Below are 24,416 nucleotides of genomic sequence, written 5' to 3'. Positions count from 1 at the left end.
CTGAGGCCATAAGAAGATCATTTGTAACCTTCACTAATGCTGTTTCTGTACTATGATGAATTCTGAAACCTGACTGAAACTCTTCAAATAGACCATTCCTCTGCAGATGATCAGTTAGCTGTTTTACAACTACCCTTTCAAGAATTTTTGAGAGAAAAGGAAGGTTGGAGATTGGCCTATAATTAGCTAAGATAGCTGGGTCAAGTGATGGCTTTTTAAGTAATGGTTTAATTACTGACACCTTAAAAGCCTGTGGTACATAGCCACCTAATAAAGATAGATTGATCATATTTAAGATCGAAGCATTAATTAGTGGTAGGGCTTCCTTGAGCAGCCTGGTAGGAATGGGGTCTAATAGACATGTTGATGGTTTGGAGGAAGTAACTAATGAAAATAACTCAGACAGAACAATTGGAGAGAAAGAGTCTAACCAAATACCAGCATCACTGAAAGCAGCCAAAGATAACGATATGTCTTTGGGATGGTTATGAGTAATTTTTTCTCTAATAGTTAAAATTTGATTAGCATAGAAAGTCACGAAGTCATTACTAGTTAAAGTTAAAGGAATGCTCGGCTCAACAAAGCTCTGACTCTTTGTCAGCCTGGCTACAATGCTGAAAAGAAACCTGGGGTTGTTCTTATTTTCTTCAATTAGTGATGAGTAGTAAGATGTCCTAGCTTTACGGAGGGCTTTTTTTATAGAGCAACAGACTTTTTCCAGGCTAAATGAAGATCTTCTAAATTAGTGAGATGCCATTTCCTCTCCAACTTACGGGTTATCTGCTTTAAGCTGTGAGTTTGTGAGTTATACCACGGAGTCAGGCACTTCTGATTTAAGGCTCTCTTTTTCAGAGGAGCTACAGCATCCAAAGATGTGCTCAATGAGGATGTAAAACTACTGACGAGATAATCTATCTCACTCACAGAGTTTAGGTAGCTACTCTGCACTGTGTTGGTATATGGCATTGAAGAACATAAAGAAGGAATCATATCCTTAAACCTAGTTACAGCGCTTTCTGAAAGACTTCTACTGTAATGAAACTTATTCCCCACTGCTGGGTAGTCCATTAAAGTAAATGTAAATGTTATTAAGAAATGATCAGACAGAAGGGGGTTTTCAGGGAATACTGTTAAGTCTTAAATTTCCATACCATAAGTCAGAACAAGATCTAAAGTATGATAAAGTGGTGGGTGGACTCATTTACATTTTGAGTGAAGCCAATCGCGTCTAACAATAGAGTAAATGCAGTGTTGAGGCTGTCATTCTCAGCATCTGTGTGGATGTTAAAATCGCCCACTATAATTATCTTATCTGAGCTAAGCACTAAGTCAGACAAAAGGTCTGAAAATTCACAGAGAAACTCACAGTAATGACCAGGTGGACGATAGATAACAACAAATAAAACTGGTTTTTGGGACTTCCAATTTGGATGGACAAGACTAAGAGTCAAGCTTTCAAATGAATTAAAGCTCTGTCTGGGTTTTTGATTAATTAATAAGCTGGAGTGGAAGATTGCTGCTAATCCTCCTCCTTGGCCCGTGCTACGAGCATTCTGGCAGTTAGTGTGACTCGGGGGTGTTGACTCATTTAAACTAACATATTCATCCTGCTGTAACCAGGTTTCTGTAAGGCAGAATAAATCAATATGTTGATCAATTATTATATCGTTTACTAACAGGGACTTAGAAGAGAGAGATCTAATATTTAATAAACCACAGCAGTTGAAGGTGCTATATTATTTTTTCTTTTTGAATTTTTATGCTTAAATAGATTTTTACTGGTTATTGGTGGTCTAGGAGCAGGCACGTCTCTACGGGGATGGGGTAATGAGGGGATGGCAGGGGGAGAGAAGCTGCAGAGAGGTGTGTAAGACTACAACTCTGCTTCCTGGTCCCAACCCTGGATAATCACGGTTTGGAGGGTTTAAGAAAATTGGCCAGATTTCTAGAAATGAGAGCTGCTCCATCCAAAGTGGGATAGATACCGTCTCTCCTAACAAGACCAGGTTTTCCCCAGAAGCTTTGCCAATTATCTATGAAGCCCACCTCATTTTTTGGACACCACTCAGACAGCCAGCAATTCAGGGAGAACATGCGGCTAAACATGTCACTCCCGGTCCGATTGGGGAGGGGCCCAGAGAAAACTACAGAGTCCGACAAGAAACAAGCCAACAAAACAGGGCATGAAGCTTTTTGTGTTGGCTGAGTCACGCAATGGTTACACAATCGGGTTTTCCATCTACACTGGTAAAACTGGGACCGCAAGAAAACATGGGCTGTCTTATGATGTGGTGCCAGTCATCCAGACATTCAGACAACCTCTTTTGGTACTCGGAACCACATTTATATGGACAATTTTTATCCAAGTCCAAAACTGTTCATGGACTGTTCCTCCCATCCTGTCTATGGCTGATGCTGAGACCCTGATTCAAGGATTTGTCTCGTCTAGATTGGACTACTGCAATGTTCTATTTTCTGGTTTACTGCAGTCTAGCATTAGGGCTCTCCAATTGGTTCAAAATTCTGCTGCCAGACTTTTGACTCGAAACAGAAGGTTTGACCACATTACACCCGTTCTGGCATCTCTTCACTGGCTTCCTGTCTCTCTGAGATCAGATTTTAAGGTGCTGTTACTGGCCTATAAAATTGTTCACGGACTGGCACCTCTCTGCCTGGCTGACGTGGTTGAGCCCTACGTACCGGCCCGGGCTTTGCGTTCTCAGGGTGCAGGACTGCTGTGTGTTCCTAGGGTGAATAAAAAGTCTGCGGGTCACAGAGCTTTCTTTTATCATGCCCCAGCTCTGTGGAATGATCTCCTTGTGCAGATACGGCAGTTGGACTCTGTGGAGATGTTTAAGTCTCGATTAAAGACCCATCTATTTTCCCTGTTTTATCATTAGTATTTTATATTAGTGAGTTTTTTTATTCTTTTTACTGTTTTATGTTTTTATTTTATTGTGCTTTTTAATCTTTGAATTAAATTTGTTCTGTTTTTCACATTGTAGTGTGTGAAGCACCTTGAGGTGACCCCGTCATGAACTGGCGCTATATAAATGAATAAATTTGATTTTTGATGGACCTAGCCAACATGAAGTTTGGAGCATGTGACAGAGACAATAGGAAAGGATGTCCCAGAGGGATGGAAAATGCTCTCACAAAAAAAATGTGCAAGAGGATCTGTAAGATGGATCAAGGGGCCTCTTCTGTTTGTAAAGTGGATGGACACAAGGAAGGTGTCTGTGTGGTCCATCATCCATCCTGCATTTTCAGGTGAGACAGAGCAGAGAAGGGTGAGGGATGGAAAGGATGGATGCTGGACGGCAAAAGGTATTCCCTGTCCTACTCCAGTCATGGCCTACAATCTAAACATGGGTGGAGTCGACCTGTCGGACCAGCTCATCCAGTATTACTCCATCCATTGAAAAACTGCTCGCTGGTACAGGACTGTGTTGCTGCACCTCCGTGACATTGCAACCACAAATGCGTTCATCTTGTAACATGAGATAAGCAGTGTCAAGCAAGTGCAAGTGGAGCTGGTGTGTCAGCTTTGTGGCACGGACAAGACAGGTGTCCCCCAGAAGAGGAGGCAGAATCATGTTCCTGTGCCCATTATGACAGTCACAATCTTGGCCCAAAAGCCACCAAAGGCAGACTGAGATGCCAATGCTGCCTCCAAGTGACAAGAGGAGTCCACGGCACAAGATGGCCCCACGGATTGCTGCCTTGGTGTTTTGGTACACATTCCTTTGTTTGTTTTGTGTGTTACTCCTGTGTTATGCAATGGTTCACAGATCTCTTTCACCCGCACAGAGCTCTTGAAGATCGGGGAAATAATGCCAGTGGACTCATTTCCCATTTTTCTCGAGCCTTCAATGGATTTATTGGGCATTTTGGCCAAAGGTGTCATCACCTTGGCTCGTGCAGTGAAATGGTGCAGGAGGGGCAGACAAGCCAGAGCGCTTGTTCAGCTGCGCCAGAAAGGCCACCGTACACAGCAACCAGGAATATTCCTCTGCAACATGTGCTCTCTGCAAAATAAAATGGACAAACTCCAGCTACTGGTGGGAAAAAGCAGAGATTTGACCACATCTGCTGTTTTATGCTTCACAGAGATGCAGGTCTGTGGATTGATAACATACTCTGCACTGCGGCTGGCAGGCTTCCAACTTTTCAAAGCGGACAAAGCCCCAGGACTCTCCAGCAATGAAGGGTGGTGGAATCTGTTTTTACATCAACAGTGGGTGGAGCAATAACGAGACACTGATCCAATAGCACCTACTCTCCTGATCTGGAAACTTTTCTTTTAACTGTAAACCGTTCTACTCGCCCCGTGAGTTCTCCTCATTCATCCTGGCCGGTGCTTACATCCCACCACCAGCTAACGTGCACGAAGCACAATGCATGCTCACCGACCAGATACTGCATGTGGAACCCGCACTCTTTAGTTAATGTCCTGGGTGACTTCAACAAAGGTAACCTCTCCCACAAACTTCCCAAATACAGACAGCTCATCAAATGTCCAACCAGAGAGGACAGAATTCTGGATCACAACTATGAACAATGCCTATCGTGCCCCTGTGCAGCTCTGGGCCACTCTGACCATGCCATGGACCTGATTCCTATTTATAGGCTAGAAATTAAAGCTCTGCAAACCTGCAGCGAGGACATCTAAACTGTGGAGCAGTGAGGCTGTGGAGGATCTACAGGCATGTTTAGAAAAACAGAGTGGGATGTGTTCAAGACTGCCACCAACAATCTGAATGAGTACACAGATGCTGTGACTTCATATATCAGCTTCTGTGAGGACTGCTGCATTCCATCATGAACCATGGTGAGGTATAACAATGACAAACCCTGGTTAAGTCCTAAACTCAGACTGTTAAGGAGCCTAAGCAGCTGTACTCTGAGAAAATCCAGCTCCAGTTCTCAACCAATGACTCCACTTCTGTCTGGAAAAGTCTTAAGGCCCACCAACACGAGCATGCCTCTGATTCACGCAATTGCACAGCCTGTGTTGTGCTGTGTCGTGCTGGAGAGTAAAGTCGTCCTTAACGGATGCAGACAGGACGGCAGAGGGGTGCCGGTGCATGCTATTGCGTACAGAATTTTGAAATGTTCAAAAAAATCTTTCACGCACAAATGTCATGCTATGTGTGGCAATCTAATCTCCAACACTACGTGCAGCTCGTCAAGTGGAGTAAAGAAGAAGTGAACAGAGCGAGTGGTGATGTCAGCGGATCGCATCAGATCGTCTGAAGGATTTTAACAAGACCTTAAGTCTGTTATAAACATACTTTAACAGCTGCACACAAGAAGGAAATAACACACAACTGTTTTATCAAGCCATGACAATGTAAACAAGACAAATAACTACCTTTTTAGACTGCTCAAAATACTTTCTGCAGGTAGTTAGGCACTGGCTGCAGCCTCCTCTGTGATTCAGGATGCAATTAGAGCTGTTTTAAACAGCCAATTTGCAGAAAAAAAAAAAAGATTAATCTGCCACGAAATAATTATATATACACAGCGTCCAGCGCAGAGCACGTGGCAGTCGGTAGAACAAAGAATGGCGTCCAGCTGTGAACACAGTGGGTGGGATCGTCCCGATGACGTTCGTGCTATTGCGTGAGACACAGGCATGCCCGTGTCAGTGAACCTTTAGACAGATCACCAACCACAAACCAAATGTCACTTACTCTGCAAAGGACCCTCGTTTAGCAAATCAACTGATGAGTTTGACTGCAGATTTGAAAGACAATGGGACAGTCTTATGACCTTCCACAACAACAACCAACAGCTCCAACCCACCAGCACCTCCTCCCCCACCACCCCCCTCTCCATTCATGAAAATAGAATAAAAACTGTCAATGCACATACAACGAAACTTGTCCTCCACATTTAACCCATCCGAATTACAGTTAGACACAATCCAATCACTAGGAGCAGTGGGCAGCCAGAGTCCAGTGCCAGGGGACCAACTCCAGAAGTAGATGCTGCCTTGGTCAGGGGCAGAGAAAGGAGCAGACCCTAAATAAGCATGTTTTGATTGTGTGAGGAAACCCACACAGACACGGGAACATGCAATCTCCACACTGAAAGGGAGGGAAGTGATCCCACAACCTTGCTGTGAGGCACCAGTGCTAACCACTAAGCTACCATGCCAAAAGATGTCAACAAGCTCTTCAAAAAGCAAAACCCACGCAAAGCAGCCAGAGCTGACTTTGTCTCCCCAGCCATGTTGAAGAAATGTGCAGACCAACGGTGTTCACAGACATGTTCAAGACCTCACTAGAGACATGCCAGGTGCCAGCATGCTTCAAAGACTCCATCATCATCCCCATCCCCAAACAAACAACTTCATGACTTAATGACTACAGACCCGTTGCCCAGACCTCCGTGGTGATGAGATCTGCAAACTTGTTTCTAACAGACTGTGTGCTGAATTGACACCCTTGTAATCACAACAAGGTTGTATTTGTTTCTTTTATTTCTGTTTAACATTTCTTTTAAATTTTAAGTGCATCTATTGTGAACCTTATTTAACTAAATTTCTCCTGTTGTGAATCTGAGGAGTGGTTAGTGTTTTGCTAGCACTTAGCTTGCGCTAGCTAGGCTGGCTGCATTGTTTTTTAATTATCATTTCTTTTATTACTGTTACTACCAATCTAATACTTCTCTTAGTTTTTCAGTGTAACTGATGTGAATTATAGCTCATTATTCTATTCCTGTGTGAATCTTGGGAGTGGTTAGCATTTTCGCTAGCAGATAGCTCACACTAGCTTGGCTACACTAACATTTTCTGGTGCACAAAGAACACTACTTTTCACTTTACATAAATCCTGCGCGATGCTTTTAGAGCGCCGTGTCCACAAACTAGAACAGCTTCTTAGCTCAGTGGAGTTAGATGTTACGGGCACTCCAGACGAGGTTAGTGTTGGGCCGGCTAGTGAGCCCATTAGCATTAGACTACAAACGCCAGCTGTGGATGACGGCTTTCAGACCGTGGCTGGGAGGAGGAAGTCACGTAGGGGTTGGTGCTCGGATGGGGTACCCCAATCACACTCACCACTGTGAATCTCACCCATATTGGCCTCTCTTCATTGGCTTCCTGTTAATTCTAGAATAGAATTTAAAATTCTTCTTCTTACTTATAAGGTTTTGAATAATCAGGTCCCATCTTATCTTAGGGACCTCGTAGTACCATATCACCCCAATAGAGCGCTTCGCTCTCAGACTGCAGGCTTACTTGTAGTTCCTAGGGTTTGTAAGAGTAGAATGGGAGGCAGAGCCTTCAGCTTTCAGGCTCCTCTCCTGTGGAACCAGCTCCCAATTCAGATCAGGGAGACAGACACCCTCTCTACTTTTAAGATTAGGCTTAAAACTTTCCTTTTTGCTAAAGCTTATAGTTAGGGCTGGATCAGGTGACCCTGAACCATCCCTTAGTTATGCTGCTATAGACGTAGACTGCTGGGGGGTTCCCATGATGCACTGTTTCTTTCTCTTTTTGCTCTGTATGCACCACTCTGCATTTAATCATTAGTGATCGATCTCTGCTCCCCTCCACAGCATGTCTTTTTCCTGGTTCTCTCCCTCAGCCCCAACCAGTCCCAGCAGAAGACTGCCCCTCCCTGAGCCTGGTTCTGCTGGAGGTTTCTTCCTGTTAAAAGGGAGTTTTTCCTTCCCACTGTAGCCAAGTGCTTGCTCACAGGGGGTCGTTTTGACTGTTGGGGTTTTACATAATTATTGTATGGCCTTGCCTTACAATATAAAGCGCCTTGGGGCAACTGTTTGTTGTGATTTGGCACTATATAAAAAAAAATTGATAACTGTCAACCGGTTTTCTCCCTTAGATATGCCTGTTGTTAGTCCTTTGAGCCCACGGGTGACTTCCACTCCTATCTCCAGGCCAAAACGCCAGGCTTTCGTGATGGGGGATTCTATTACTTGCAAAGTCAGGTGATAGATTGTCAGAGGGGCGAGCCAGTCTGGGATGGCAGCTCCGGGCACGAGGCGTGCCATTTACAACCAAAAACTGTGCACAGACAAATGCGACAACAGCACCATGTCCCTGCAGATGGGCTCCAACCAAGGAGCCAACCAGAGTGGTCATATCTTCAGCCTGTCGCAGCAAATCTATGACCTCTCAAGTTGGCGAGGAGAACAGTGAATGTTTTTGGACCCTCAACTCTGATGGGTTTCAGTTGACAGGGTGGAATTATGGCACCATGCATGTTATTTTCCATGCATGATATGTGGAGAGAAGGTAAGTGCCAATGAAAGTTGGATTTAGTATGTTGAAAAGTTGGAAGTGCAAGTTTGGGTTGGTGGACAGTCTATGGTCACATGAGGGTGTGAGTGCAGGTGGACGGGAAGAAACAAAATCTGTACAGTGTCGGGTCGGTAAAACCTTCGGTGGGCGGGCCGTAAAATTCTGGGATAAACGTGTTTCCTTAATATTGTCCACAGGACATACATTCTATACTGCACCACACCTGTTTGAGCAGCGTTGCCACAGTTACTTTGCAAAAGTAATCCAATTACTGATTACTGATTACTCCTTGAAAAAGTAACTTAGTTACTTTACTGATTACTCAATTGTAAAAGTAACTAAGTTAGATTACTAGTTACTTTTTTAGTTACTTTCCCCAGCTGCCGACAACAACCCACGTCAACATGACAATGATACCTGTTTTGCCAAAATTCACTTTATAGTCACCCTTTCTTGACTTAAATGAAAATAAATACTTGTTTTATAAAAAGTAAAATAAAGACCTCTTTCTTGACCTCATATTTAACTGTTGACAGCACTGTAACAGTAAAACTTGCAATTTCAAACCTACATTGTTTATAAATGTAACTATTAAATTCTAACATTTTTCTAACATTTAAATTCTCTCTAAACTTTTTACTTGCCGAAATTATTATTATTTTAAGCAATATTAGTAGTTGTAGTAAAAAAAAATAAATATATAAATAAATAAATATTTTGGTGACTCATCAGATGGGGCCTAATCCGATCTAATTCAATTTGGGAGTTTAACTGCTTATTCACTACCCTCTTATGGTGCTCCGGTGTGAGCCGATCTAGATTTAACTAAATGGTTACATCTTTTGGTCCTTCCGTGTGAGGCCTGAATATCTGTAAATTTGCTATGTTACATCTTTATGGTCCCCTGTGTGGAGGCTTTATTAAATATCCGCTACATATATCTTTTGGTGCCCCGTTGTGAGGCTTTGTAATTGTGTTACATATATCTTTTGGTCCCTCCCCCCGTGTGGAGGCTCTAATAAATAAATACTACATATGTAATGCTGAGACGTTAAAATTGATAAACAGGGGGGAAAAATGTGAGAAATTATTGTAAATATATGTTACCAATTATAATGTCTCTATCCTGATTTTTCATATACATGAACGTTTGTGTGATTTTACTTTCGAAACGAACTATTGAGCATTTCACACCATAAAATGCCCTCTTGCTGTCCTGAGAAATGTCAGAGTGTAAATCTTGCTTACTGACCACAGTAGTACGTTTAATTAGCTGACTGGCCTTGCACAGGAACACTGCGTCCTGTGAAAGCTAGTCGGAACTGGTCTTGTTTTGACTCTAAGAAAATTCACAAAATAATGTTATATCTGTATGAAAACAGACTTTAAGACTCCAAGATGTTTTCATGCTATTTTTCTGTATCTGTCTTTGCTTCAATAAAAGCAGGGAGAGTTGGGGCGGGCCCTTCAGACCTGAGTGGTGAAACGGTGAGGGAGGGGTTCTCGCCGTCAGCTCTCTCCTGCGCAGGAAAGAAATTCAGTGCCTCTGTGTAGTCATTTTCTGTGATATGTTTGAGTTGTGTTTCCTTTCAACAGGTTCAACTCTGACACAGATGCCGGCTGACGTTTAATGTATTCCTGGGGCCAGAGCTCCCGACATTGCCTCCCATCTAAGGGTGCCGACGCTGCAGAAGGGTAGACAGACAAAGGAACATGACACAAGATACAGTCACGTAGTTATTCACGTTGGCACAATGATATCAGCATGAAGCACTCAGAGGTCATAAAAATGGACAGAGAGAATTTGTGACCTTGCCAGAAAGATGTGTTGGCATCAATTAATAGTCGCTGGCCCCCTCCCCTTCCAGGGTAATGAGGCGTTTAGCAGGCTGACATCGTTAAATAGGTGGCTAGCACAATTTTGTAGACAGACTTATGTTAAATAAGACCACTGTCCGCAAAATCACTGTTGATTAATGTTCAAATTGTGGATCATCACTTAGATATGATTGGGTTATGTGAAACCTAGCTTAACCCTCTGGAGCAGGATTGAGCAACTTGTTCCAGAAAGGACCAAAAGGGTGCAGGTTTTCTTTGCAGCCACTGACTCCACCAGGTGATTTCACTGATTAATATCACTTTGAGCAGATGGAATCAGTTAATCAAACAAGTTGCCCACCCTGCTCTGGAATCTTGGCTATTTTTGGGAATTTTTTACTACTTTTGATTTTCCTTCAAAATTGACCTTAAGAAACTGTTTACCTGGCCTTGTTTTGTCATTTTTTTCAGCACAACCTCACCTGTGTGACTTTACAGTTTTTCTTTCATTCTGACACACTGCATTAAAACAGTGACCCAATATTCATGCAAAAACATAAAATCCTAATCAGAAAAAGTTTTTTTTTTTTTGCTGTGAAAACCAGAAATATTTTTAACGAACCATTTTCATAACTTAGAATGTAAATATAAATTGTAAACTTCAAAAATATGTGTAAAAATGTAGCATAAGCAAAGTTATATACAACTAAATGCAGGAAATGCTTCAGAGGTTTTTTTTGTGGCTATTTATATGCAATAAGATGCCACACAAATTATATTTGTGCCACTCAGAAAAACAATTCCTGTCCAATGCTCATCAGAAGCTCCAAAAAATTGTACAGATATTCCACCTCAATATCCATGTGGATTTTCCCTAATTCCTGTTTTTTGTAGCATTTTTATTGGTGTTGGTACAGACTGTCCTGACTGTGTTAGTGGCCAAAAAACCCCCAAAACAAAACAAAAAAATTAAGTAAAATAAAAACAATAGAAAAAGGTATCTTGGACTTTTTTTGGGGGGGGGGGGGGTGTCTCCACCTGAACTCCTGTGTTCTCCACCCCTGGAAACTGCTCTGTTCCAGGACTTGGTGCTGGACAAGAAACGCATGAGTCCTGGAGAAAATGGAACAAGAAGCGCGTGGTCCAGTCCACTGTGCAAATCTGTGTGCACAGCTCTCTATGGTCCAGACCAGAACAATAAAGTCCAAAGTGCAGAGCGGAATCAATCTGATGATTGAGCACTCTGGTTCAGCCTCTGATGACGCACTTGGATCGTTTTCATGGAGGTCAAACAAAGAGAGAGACTTGACGCACTGTTCCAAGACACCTGATTATTTTGATGCACGAATAAAAAAACACCACACACTAACCACACACACTCAAAGCACAGCAAATATCACAACTTTCAAAACTGTTTGCCGCCTGTTTTTTGCTCCAAACAAAGCCACAATTTTCTTCTCTCAGCAAGCAAATTATGTGGATTGTATATCATTGTTTATTTGGTAATATATTTTACACCAATGACAGGGCTTGACATAAACCAATTTGCCCCACTGGCCCACAGGGCCAGTAGAATTTAGAGGTTAGTGGCCCACAGTGTTGGAGCACTGGCCCATGGTTTTGCGTGCGAGAGTTCATGCTATTCCACCTTGAATTCCTGCAAATAATACTGCCTATATAATATAAACCAATCCAGAAAAAAAACATAAAATACTCTATGGACCATGAAGTAAAAAAAATAGAATTTATCAGAGGGCATTCTCAAGTGTAAAAACAATACAGTGACTCCCATAAAATTTAGAGAGCATTTTTAAAGCAATCCTCAGAGTTGGCTAACTCTCAGTGAGAAATGTAAAATTCAGATGTAGGTTATCTTATGTGGTTATCTTCTTTTGTATATGGAGTGTCTTATAGGTCCATGTGGGCTGGGCACCAGTGGTGCATGACACTTTAATAAAAATCAATCAATCAATCAATGATGTGGGTCCATATCAAAACTAAAAAGTATGCTTTGTCAGGACTGGAGATATACGAGGTCTGTTAGAAAAGTATCCGACCTTTTTATTTTTTTCAAAAACCTGATGGATTTGAATCACGTGTGCTTTTTCACGCCTGTCGGTTGCGTCATTTGCTTGTAAGCAGCCTTTGTGTGAGGATGGGTGGAGTCTCTCGTCGTTTTTTCTTTGCAAGGAAAATGGCGGAACGACTGGAGCAGCGCGACTGCATCAAATTTTGCCAGAAACTGGGCGACAGCCAGGTGGAAACCATTCGGATGATTCAGACAGCTTTCTGTGACGATCCTCTGGGCATCACACAGATTAAGGAGCGGTACAACCGGTTTAAAGACGTCCGCACAACGGTAGAGAGCGCGCTGCGCTCCGGTCTGCCATCAACATGCTGAAATGACCAGATCATTTCCAAAGTGAACGCTGTGGTGATGTGGGACCGTCGTGTGACTATCCGAGAAATTGCGGAAGAAGTGGACATCAGCACTTTTTCGGCACATTCCACTGTGACAGAAGATTTTGCCATGAAAAGAGTTGCGGCGAAATTCATCGGCACGAAGCTGATGGCGCAGCAAAAGTGCCTCCGTGATGAAGCCTCACAGGACGTGTTGTGACATGCCGAGCTCATCCACAATTTCTCGGATAGTCACACGACTGAAAAGCCACCGAAAGCTGTCTGAATCTTCCGAATGGTGGAAGAGGTGGGCATGTCACAACATGTCCTGTGAGAATTCAACACGGTGGCGCTTTTGTTCCGCCATCAGCTTCGTGCCGAAGCCATCGGCATGAATTTTGCTGCAACTCTTTTCATGGCAAAATCTTCTGTCACAGTGGAATGTGCCGAAAAAGTGCTGATGTCCACCTCTTCCGCAATTTCTCGGATAGTCACACGACGGTCCCACATCACCACAACTTTGGAAATGATCCAGTCATTTCAGCATGTTGATGGCCGCCCGGAGCGCGGCGTGCTCTCCACCGTTGTGCAGACGTCTTTAAACCGGTTGTACCGCTCCTTAATCTGTGTGATGCCCAGAGGATCGCCACCGAAAGCCGTCTAAATAATCCGAATGGTTTCTACCTGGTTGTCGCCCAGTTTCTGGCTAAATTTGATGCAGTCGCGCTGCTCCACTCGTTCCGACATTTCCTTGCAAAGAAAAGACGACGAGAGACTCCACCCATCCTCACACAAAGACTGCTTACAAGCAAATGATGCAATCGACAGGCGTGAAAAAATTCACTCATGCGCACGAAGGTTCAAGGTTGGTTCATGCAAGCACACGTACGCACACGCATATACTTCACTTGTCAGCATACGACAGATAGGCCCTGCAGATTTGGCAGAAAACCTCATTCTTCTCTTGGTCATGACCAGGCCACGGCCATTTCTGTGGCCAGGTCGGGACAAAACCTCTCTTCCTCTTGTTTCTTTCATATAGCCTGTCTCTCTCCCTTAACTCATCATCACTAAGCTTCCTCCTCCTCTTCCAATTCCTTTAGCAAAACTCTTTCCTGGTTGTTGTCCGGGTTTGGGTGGTTATAGTTTAAACATATTTCAATTCGAATTTCAAAGCGTTGTTAGATTTGCGTCTTGTTCGTCTTTGTTTCTTTCAGCTTCCTGCGCATTTAAAGATGCTAACAAACACTGCCGAAGATTGGTGACGGAAACGCCCAAACGCATGCTTCACGCATCGACAACATACATGTCAATATGCGCGAGATTCTGCTGGAGCATGGAGCGTGGTTAGGGATGGGTATTGATAAGATTTTATCAATAGATACAATTATCAATTCTGCTTAACAATCCAATTCCTTATCAATTCCCTTATTGATAGCGCTTGTGAATTTTCTGTGTACTAAAAGTAGGCTTTAAAGGTTTTCTATGTCAACAACATTTTATTGAGTCTTAAAGTAAAAAATATGAAACTGGTCACTGGATCCTTAACCCTCTGGGGACTGAGGGCATTTTTTGGACAGTTCACTCGCCTGGCATAAATGTTTTATTATTGCCGTTAACAGCTCTCCCTGCATCCCACAATCAAGTTTTATGTCTCTTTTTTTCAGGACAACCTGTTCTTTCATAATATATATGCTTTTGTTGTGTTTTATAAGTGTAATAAAGGTTTAAAATCAGAAATAAAGGAAAAAGTAAAGCAGAAAATAATTTTCCACACACATTTATTCAAAACACAAAGAAAACTATAATAAACAACTGTTTTGACACTTTATAAAGGTGATTTGAGGGCTTGTGTGAAAGACTGTACAACAAAAAAGTTCAAACAAAAAACACAAATGTACAGTTTGAACAATATATACAAAATGGTCTATGCGTTTTGTCTTCAACTCAAAGCAATTTCTGTCTGCCATTACACAAAGGTCACATCACAAATTTCTATTTCTACTGTGTTTTGGAGTCTTCTGTCTGACTCTGCAAGCAGCTTTCATTTCACACTTTGGCTCCTACAGTCTGAGGAGCAGCCCCTCTCCCTCACCCCATTGATATGGTAAACAGTGCTTTACGCTGGAGGGAGAGAGCCACAGAGTAATCCAGTAACATTCAAATGCAAACTAGTGAAGCAATCCTGATAGTTACACACTCTTTGTTTGAGCACGTGAGATTGTCATGCGAGGCTCTCCGTCTGCTCTCACTTCCGCTGTTCATAATGGCACAGAGCGCATTGGAGGAGTTAGTGGCCATGATAAATCGTGATGAAAGATAAGCACTTTAATTTGTATGTTCATAAATATTTGGACAATAGCGACCCCTACTGTTGATTTCAAGGTCTGTAACACGTGTATTCAGTAAACAAACAGGGAGCCCTGAGCACACTCGTCTCCAAATAAGCTTTCAGACAGAAAATGCCGAAAAGTTTCACTAATGGGAGTAAGTTGGAAAATATATACACACAAATGTATATGTGTAACACATAACCTGACATCCTAATAAACTGCTATTATTTGTCAAGAAAACTTCAAAAGGAAATAGGGCTGGATGCAAAAAATAGGAGAATTTGAAAAAGAAATATAAGGTTAACAGAACTAGATGCAGAGCAGATTTTGCAGCTGTTTTGTATGGCTAGCATACTGGTATAGTTTTGTTTTGTGCTTTTTACTCTTAATTAATTTTATTAGTAAACAGAGTGTGCCACGGCCTCATCTTTATCTAAATTCTGGCTCTTTTAGTGAAGCTTAGGGCTCGTGGCCGGCGATCACCTTAGTATTTCATCCGTTTATCTTGTTGCTTAATGCTGACAAATTATACTGTATTTGTTGTCTTTCTCGTGCCTGATTCTGTTTTTCTCTGTGTTTGAGGTTTGGCTCCATCCAGAGATGGGTGTGGTGTCTGTTTCTGAAACCCTCCTGTCCTGTGCACCGGCAACGTTTCCTGTATGTTCGTTTTGTGACTTGTTTTGTAAATTGCGTCTGTATCATGGCCCAAGCAGAGGGTTGCCCCTTTTACTCTGGTCTGCTTGAGGTTTGTTCCTCAGATCATCAGAGGGAGTTTTTTCTTACCACTGTCTCCTGTGTTCTTGCTGTGGGGGTTGGTAAGGTTAGACATTACCCGTAAAGGTTCTTGAGGCAGCTTTGTTGTGATTTGGCACTATACAAATGAAATGAATTGAACTGGCTTGTATGTCCCATTCCACGTCCCGACAGCCAGAGGCTGTGAGTGCGGACCGGGCCGCCGGGCCACCCACCCTCGACTGCCACCCAGTCGTCTCAGCACCCGACCCCCACGCCCAGCTCTGCAGGTGGTGAACCCACAGGAGGGCGGGCCCACGTCACTCTTTTGGACTGGGCCTGGCCGGGCCCTGTGGGATAAGGCCTGACCACCAGGCACTTGCACGCGAGCCCCAACCCCAGGCCTGGCTTCAGGGTGGGGGCCCGGCTCCGCCGTACCGGGCAACGTCTCGGTCCTTGATATTATAATGGTCATGGGAGCTTCTCAACTGCCCTTAGTCTGACCCATCCTCAAGGACCTGTTTGCCATGGGAGACCCTATCAGGGGCACGAAGACCCCAACAACATAGCTCCTAGGATCATCCAGGTAAGCAAACTCCCCCACCACGATAAGGTAAACTCCTCCACTTGAGTCCTTGCCTCAAGTGGAGGAGTTCAAGTATCTCAGGGTCTTGTTCACGAGAGAAGGATGGATGGAGCGTGAGATGAACAGACGGATCGGTGCAGCATCTGCAGTGATGTGGTCGCTGTATCGGAAAGCCGTGGTGAAGAGAGAGCTGAGCAGGGGGGCAAAGCTCTCGATTTACCAATCGATCTACGTTCCGATCCTCACCTATGGTCATGAGATTTGGCTCATGACCGAAAGAACAAGACTGCGAGTACAAGCGGCCGAGATGAGCTTCCTCTGCAGGGTGGCTGGGCGCTTCCTTAGAGATAGGGTGAGGAGCTCGGTCACTCGGGAGGAGCTCGGAGTCGAGCCGCTGCTCCTTCATGTTGAAAGGAGCCAGCTCAGGTGGCTCGGGCATCTTTTTCGCTGGAGAGGTGTTCTGGGCACGTCCCATCGGGAGGAGGCCCCGGGGAAGACCCAGGACACACTGAAGGGACTAAGTCTCGCAGCTGGCTTGGGAACGCCTCGGGGATCCCCCAGAGGAGCTGGGGGAGGTGTGTGTGGCTCAGGAGGTCTGGGCGGCTTTGCTTGAGCTGGTGCCCCCGCGACCCGACCTCGGATTAAGTGGAACAAAATGGATGGATGGATATCACATGACATGGATTATTCATACCTTTTGCCGTTGTGTTTAATTGACCGTGCAAGAGTAATTTCTTAAGCGTACAATTCTGGTGCTACAGTGGGGAAAATAAGTATTTGTCAGTTTTGCAGGTTTTCCCACCTACAAAGAATGGCGAGATCTGTGATTTTTATCGTAGGTACACTTCAACTGTTTTAGACAGAATCAAAATAAAATAAAAAAAAATCCAGAAATTCACATTGTATGATTTTTAAATAATTAATTTGCATTTTATTGCATAAAATAAGTATTTGACCCCCTTCCAACCAGCAAGAATTCTGGCTCTCACAGACCTGTTAATTTTTCTTTAAGAAGCCCTCTTATTCTGCACTCTTTACCTGTATTAATTGCAACTGTTTGAACTTGTTACCTGTATAAAAGACACCTGTTCACACACTTAATCAATCACATTCCAACCTGTCCATCATAGCCAAGACCAAAGAGCTGTCTAAGGACACCAGGGACAAAACTGTAGACCTGCACATGGCTGGGATGGACTATAGGACAACAGGCAAGCAGCTTGGTAGAAGACAACAACTGTTATGATTATTTATTAGAAAGTGGAAGAAACACAAGATGACTGTCAATCTCCCTCAGTCTGGGAGTCCATGCAAGATCTCACTTTGTGGGGTAAGGATGATTCTGAGAAAGCTCAGAACTACACAGGAGGACCTGGTCAATGACAAGAGCTGGGACCACAGTCACAAAGATTACATTAGTAACACATGATGCTGTCATGGTTTAAAATCCTGCAGGGCAGCAAGGTCCCCCTGCTCAAGCCAGCACATGTCCAGGCCCATTTGAAGTTCACCAGTGACCATCTGGATGATCCAGAGGAGGCATGGGAGAAGGTCATGTGGTCAGATGAAAAAAACTCCCCCTGAGGAAGAAACCTCAAGCAGACCAGACTCAAAAGGGTGACCCTCTGCTTGGGCCATGATACAGACATAAATTACAGAACAATTCACGGATAAATATACAAGAAATGCTATTGGCGCACAGGACACGAGGATCGCCAACACGAATACAACTCCCATCTCTGGATGGAGCTGCACCTTAAACAGAGAAAAAACAGAATCAGGCATCAGAAAGACAAAAAATACTGTATAATTTGCCAGCATTAAACAACAAGAAAAACAGTTAAATACTAAGGTGATCGCCGGCCGCTAGCCCTAAACTTCACTAAAAGACCCAGAATTTAGGTAAAGTTGAGGCCGCAGCCCGCTCCAATTACTAATAAATTAATTAAAAGAGTAAAAAGCGTAAAACAAAACTGTACCAGTATGCTAGATATATGAAAGGGAAAATAAGTGCATCTTAAGTCTGGACTTGAAAGCCTCCACAGAATCTGACTGTTTTATTGATGCAGGGAGATCATTCCACAGAACAGGGGCACGATAAGAGAAAGCTCTGTGACCCGCAGACTTCTTATTCACCCTAGGGACACAAAGTAGTCCTGCACCCTGAGAACATAAAGCCCGGGCCGGTACGTAAGGTTTAATTAGTTCAGCTAGGTAGGGAGGTGCCAGTCCCTGAATAATTTTATAGGTTAGTAGCAGAACCTTAAAATCTGATCTCACTGGGACAGGAAGCCAGTGAAGAGATGCCAAAATGGGTGTAATGTGGTTGTACTTTCTGCTTCATGTCAAAAGTCTGGCTGCAGCATTTTTAACCAACTGGAGACCCCTAATGCTAGACTGCAGTAAACCAGAAAATAGAACATTGCAGTAGTCCAATCTAGAAGAGCATGCATGGATCAGGGTCTCAGCATCAGCCATAGACAGGATGGGCCGAATCTTCGCTATATTTCGCAGGTGGAAGAAAGCAGTCCTAATAATATTTCTAATGTGGAGGCCAAAGGACAACAAAGGATCAAAAATTACCCCAAGGTTCCTCCACACAGATCTTCTCTAGATCAGCCAGGTTACTGGGCTGTCGCTGAGAAACACGGAGTATGAGCTCCCTACAAAGAGTTTCTATTGGGTTTAGGTCTGGAGACTGGCTAGGCCACTCCAGAACTTTGATATGCTTCACGTTGGAAGACCCATCCATGACCCATCTTCAATGTTCTAACTGAGGAAAGGAGGTTGTTCCCCAAAATCTCGCAGTACATGGCCCCGGTCATCCTCTCCTTAATACAGTGCAGCCGTCCTGTCCCATGTGCAGAACAACACCCCCAAAGCATAATGCTTCCACCCTCATGCTTCACAGTAGGGACGGTGTTTTTGAGATGGTACTCGGCATTCTTCTTCCTCCAAACACGGCGAGTGGAATTAAGACCAAAAAGTTCTATTTTGGTCTCATCTGACCACATAACTTTCTCCCATGACTCCTCTGGATCATCCAAATGGTCATGGGCAAACTTAAGACGGGCCTGGACGTGTGCTGATTTAAGCAGGGGAACCTTCCGTGCCATGCATGATTTTAACCCATGACGTCTTAGTGTATTACCCACAGTAACCTTCGAAACCGTGGTGCCAGCTCTCTTCAGGTCATTGACCAGCTCCTCCCGTGCAGTTCTGGGCTGATTTCTCACCTTTCTTAGGATCACTGATACACCACGAGGTGGGATCTTGCATGGAGCCCCAGTCCGAGGGAGATTGACAGTCATGTTTTGCTTCTTCCATTTTCTAATATTTGCTCCAACAGTTGATCTTTTTTCACCAAGCTGCTTGGCAATTGCCCTGTAGCCCTTTCCAGCCTTGTGGAGGTCTACAATTTTGTCTCTGGTGTCTTTGGACAGCTCTTTGGTCTTAGCCATGTTAGTAGTTGGAGTTTTACTGATTGTGTGGGGTGGACAGGCGTCTTTATGCAGCTAACGACCTCAAATAGGTGCTTTTAATTTGGAATAATAAGTGGAGGTGGACTTTTTAGAGGTGGACTAACAGGTCTTTGAGGGCCAGAATTTCTGCTGATTGGTAGGTGTTCAAATACTTATTTGCAGCAGTAACATACAATGTGTGGAGGAACCAGGCCAGGGTCATCCCTTGCCTGCTTGTCTTTTTTGATATAGCACAATGCGTTTCTCCAAATTCACGACTAAACATCTGATCATGGTGCTGATTAGCTGAAGACCATGCTTGTATTATGATTTTGTTTTCATTACGAGAGTGGTCCTTCACACGGCTCTCTGACTGCGTAAAGCCAGAAGGCTTTGGGGGGGGGGGGGGGGGGGGGGGGGCTGTGAAATTAAACTTGTGAAATCCGAGGAAAATTTGCAGGGGGTCTGGGGGGGTTATAGGCCCCCAGGAGCCAGGGTCTCTGGCCCCGTGTGATCCCAGAAACCAAATTAATTTTCTATCTAATGATACATTTTCAGCATCTCCTGGAACAAAAAAAATTTCAAAATTAGTGCATATTTAAATGACCCTGTATTCAACCTTTCATTTAAACCATCAATGATCATGTTGAAATAACAGAATATGATGTGGAAGTAGGACCTGGTATGATTTTCCTTTTAATTGTAAACCAAATTATGCATTAACTCAGAACAATTAAACTACATGAAATTCATGAAGACTGAAAAGACTGTTAAAGTATTTCAAAAACCACAGCTAAAGCTTGGAGAATATTTTGAAAATCAGGGTAAAATATCAATAACATACCTTATAGTAAAAAAGTAATTTATTCTTGTGTAAATTCCTGTAAATCCACTCAAAGCCACAATGTCTTTTTTCCCCCATGAAAAAGTCTACATTAATAAAACTAATTTATATTCTTGTGTAAATTCCTGTAAATCCATTCAAAGCCACAATGTCTTTTTTCCCAATGACAAAGTCCAGATTAATGAAAAAGTCTAAAATCCTGTTTGAACAGCGCAATGTTTATTTTCCAGAGAGAAAAATTGTTACCGTGTTTCCTGATGGCACAGTTCACTTTTCCTGTTTCTTTTATGTTTCTTATCTTTTATGACAAATGTCACAACAACCAGGCTTTTTTTTTTCCCTCGAAACTCCGCGGATCTGCGGACACTGATTTGTATCTGTAACACACAGATCAGTGTCTGCGGATCGCCGCAGACTTATAAGACTTGTACGATGTCGTTAAAAAAAAGAACACTTTGCAATGGACATTTTAAAAACTCAGTGACGATAATGATTACAGAGTAAAACACTAACACCCCGCGGATCCGTGGCGTTTTCACAGCCCTGACATAGTACCTTTTGAGCCTCTCCAGATGCACCTGTTTTCTGCTTCAACCAAAATAAAATCTCTCAGCATTGTATATCCTGAGTGCCCCTTGAGTCGCCTGTCTCATTTTATGGTGACATCATCACAGAAATTCCACAGACAGAAAAAAGTCTTACATCTTCCAAGTTCTCTGTGAAGACGTCTTTCCCAGTGCTGCTGTTACTGTTTTTCCCGCTGTTCTTTATAGACTTAGTCATTTCCTGTTTCAGAAAATAAAGAAGAAGAAGGACCATTATTGTCATGGTACATGCATACAAAGAAATTTGTTGTCTGCATTTAACCATCATAATTACATGGACTGCATTTATATTACACCTTTCCTTCCGAATCAGAAGCCCAAAGCACTTAACACGGATGCCTCACACTCACACACTGATGTCAGGGTGCTGCCATGCAAAGTCTTCACTACACAATGGGAGCAACTAGGGAATTAAGGACCTTGCCCAAGGGTCCTTAATGATTGTGTGGTCTGTCAGGAATTTGAACATAGGATCCTCTGGTCTCAGGCCCAATGCTTAACCACTAGATTATCACTGGTCCATCCATTTTCTATAACCACATACTCCATTTGAGGGTGGGGTGGGGGGGCGCAGGACGTCTGTCTCAGGGCCACGTATGGACAGACAGACACAATCACACCTACGTTCAATCCACTGCATGTCTTTGGAAGTGAGAGGAGCCCGGATGGAACCCACACAAACACGGGGAGAACATGCAAACTCCACACAGAATGGGTGGGGAATTATCCCGTGACCTTGCTGCTGTGAGGCACCAGTCCAAACCAATATGCCACCGTGGTGCCCAATATCACACCAATACCCAGGGGTTCATCAGGCGGTTGATGGCGTTTTATCCACAGAGGTTCATCAGGCGGTTGATGGCGTTTTATCCACAGAGGTTCATCAGGCGGTTGATGGCGTTTTATCCAGAGGTTCATCAGGCGGTTGATGGCGTTTTATCCACAGAGGTTCATCAGGCGGTTGATGGCGTTTTATCCACAGAGGTTCATCAGGCGGTTGATGGCGTTTTATCCAGATCGAGGCTGTTTAACATCTGTCATAATCCACGTCAGCCTGTTTATTGAGCAATTTAATTCCTTGCATTTCAGCAGATGTAGTTAGCATAGACACTCACTCAGCTTTATTATCGCACTTGAAATCGGAACAAAACGTTTATTCTAAATCAAAGGGGAGAACGCAGAACTCACGTTAACATCCCGCTAACCGCGAGGTACCGTGTTAGCCGTTAGCTTAGCTCTGCTCGCGTCACTTAATATGCGACCGGACAGCAGCTTTAAAGTCAAACCGCCGCCTTTTCAAACTCACCTTTTCCTTTTTACTTTTGTTTGGCATCTTGAAGTTGACGTACGATTTCACTCACAATTCAACGCTGTTTCTGCTCCGCAACTCGGACGCTGTCAAACTACGTCACTGCGCTCCTTCCGGTAAGACTGTGCGCCAAAAAAAAAAAAAAAGAAAGTGCGCCTGCAGACTCGGGCCTCAAACTCAACCTTGCTAAGTGTGAATTATTTCCTATTAAATGCTGTAACAATTTAGAAATCTTCGGAATCCCGAAAAATGAAGACCTAAGACAAGAAGAAAACTTTGAGCCTCTCATTCTGTTAATTAAAAAAAACAAATCAATTCGTGGATTCAAAGAGACCTGTCGATTTCTGGTAGAATATTAGTGTCCAAAGCTGAAGGCCTTTCAAGTTTAGTTTACGCAAGCTCCGCCCTTGAAGTTTCAAATAACATAAATACACAAGTTGATAAAATCTTATTTGATTTTATTTGGAAAAAAGGTCACACCTCATTAAAAGAAATGTAATGATTAATAAAGTATCCTCAAGGGGATTTAATGTACTAAACTTTAAAACTTTACATTCATCTTTCAAAATCAAGTGGATTCAAAGATATTTACAAAATCAAAACTCTTTATGGAACTTTATCTCTACTCATGTTTTTGAGGCATTAGGAGGTTTAAGATTTCTATTAAGATGTAATTACAAAATTGAGAGACTTCCAGTTAAACTCTCTAATTTTCACAAACAGCTATTGTTATCTTGGTCCCTCGTTCATAAGCACAGTTTTTCACCCCACAAATACTGTATTTGGAATAATCAAGATATATGCTTTAAGCACAAATCAATCTACTTACAAAACTGGGTCAACCATGGTATTATATATGTACATCAGTTATTTAACAAAGAGGCCTTACTTACTCCTATGATGAATTTCTACATGTCTATAACTTCCCAGTTTTGTCAAAAGAATTTGCTGTGGTTTTTGATGCAATTTCGTCTGGGGTTAAAATGTTAATGTCAACCTATGTACATAATCCTGATGTTGACCCCTCCACAGTGTTATTTATTGGTAACTGAACCATTTTTGAATGTAAAAACAAATAACAAATGTATTAGAGAACTCAATTCGGGACACAATTTGCAAACCGGCCTCTGTATTTGTTTGGGACAATTTATTTTGTAATATTGATTGGAAATGTGTTTGGCTTTTACCCAAAAAATTATTTGTAAGCAATAAGATACATGGAGTATGTCTTAAGATTTTACACAGATGCTACCTTGTAAACAGTGTGAGTTCAAAATTTCATTTAATGTTGACCCTCTCTGTTCATTTTGTAATAATTTTGAAGACTCAATTATTCTTCTTTTCTGGGAATGTTCATACATGCAAAATTTTTGGAAAGATATAAGCTTCTTTGTGAAAAGAAAACTCAATTTGGAGATTGAATTTGAATGACCTCAGTGCTGCTTTTGATACTGTTGACCATAAAATTTTATTACAGAGATTAGAGCATGTCATAGGTATTAAAGGCACTGCGCTGCAGTGGTTTGAATCATATTTGTCTAATAGATTACAATTTGTTCATGTAAATGGGGAATCTTCTTCACAGACTAAAGTTAATTATGGAGTTCCACAAGGTTCTGTGCTAGGACCAATTTTATTCACTTTATACATGCTTCCCTTAGGCAGTATTATTAGACGGTATTGCTTAAATTTTCATTGTTACGCAGATGATACCCAGCTTTATCTATCCATGAAGCCAGAGGACACACACCAATTAGCTAAACTGCAGGATTGTCTTACAGACATAAAGACATGGATGACCTCTAATTTCCTGCTTTTAAACTCAGATAAAACTGAAGTTATTGTACTTGGCCCCACAAATCTTAGAAACATGGTGTCTAACCAGATCCTTACTCTGGATGGCATTACCCTGACCTCTAGTAATACTGTGAGAAATCTTGGAGTCATTTTTGATCAGGATATGTCATTCAATGCGCATATTAAACAAATATGTAGGACTGCTTTTTTGCATTTGTGCAATATCTCAAATTAGAAAAGTCTTGTCTCAGAGTGATGCTGA

The 24,416-nt window shown here is 42.7% G+C and overlaps 1 protein-coding gene across 2 annotated transcripts in view; it reads right to left on the bottom strand.

The window, feature by feature from the left end:
* ppp2r5d (protein phosphatase 2, regulatory subunit B', delta) overlaps positions 1-22,499 on the bottom strand; it is a 136,559-nt gene extending 114,060 nt beyond the window's left edge. For both annotated transcript variants that reach the window (XM_034184316.1, XM_034184317.1), the window contains exons 1-2: positions 22,355-22,499; positions 21,146-21,229 (exon numbers count right to left, since the gene is read on the bottom strand). In XM_034184316.1, the coding sequence (XP_034040207.1) occupies positions 21,146-21,229; positions 22,355-22,381 (111 nt within the window). In that variant the 5' untranslated portion in view covers positions 22,382-22,499. The remainder of the gene's footprint in view (positions 1-21,145; positions 21,230-22,354) is intronic.
* Positions 22,500-24,416: the final 1,917 nt, after the last annotated feature.

This window comes from Thalassophryne amazonica, chromosome 13 (assembly GCF_902500255.1).
Source record: "Thalassophryne amazonica chromosome 13, fThaAma1.1, whole genome shotgun sequence".
Taxonomy (NCBI): Eukaryota; Metazoa; Chordata; class Actinopteri; order Batrachoidiformes; family Batrachoididae; genus Thalassophryne; species Thalassophryne amazonica.
Note: the sequence above shows the minus strand (reverse complement) of the source record. Positions and strands in the feature narration are given on the sequence as shown.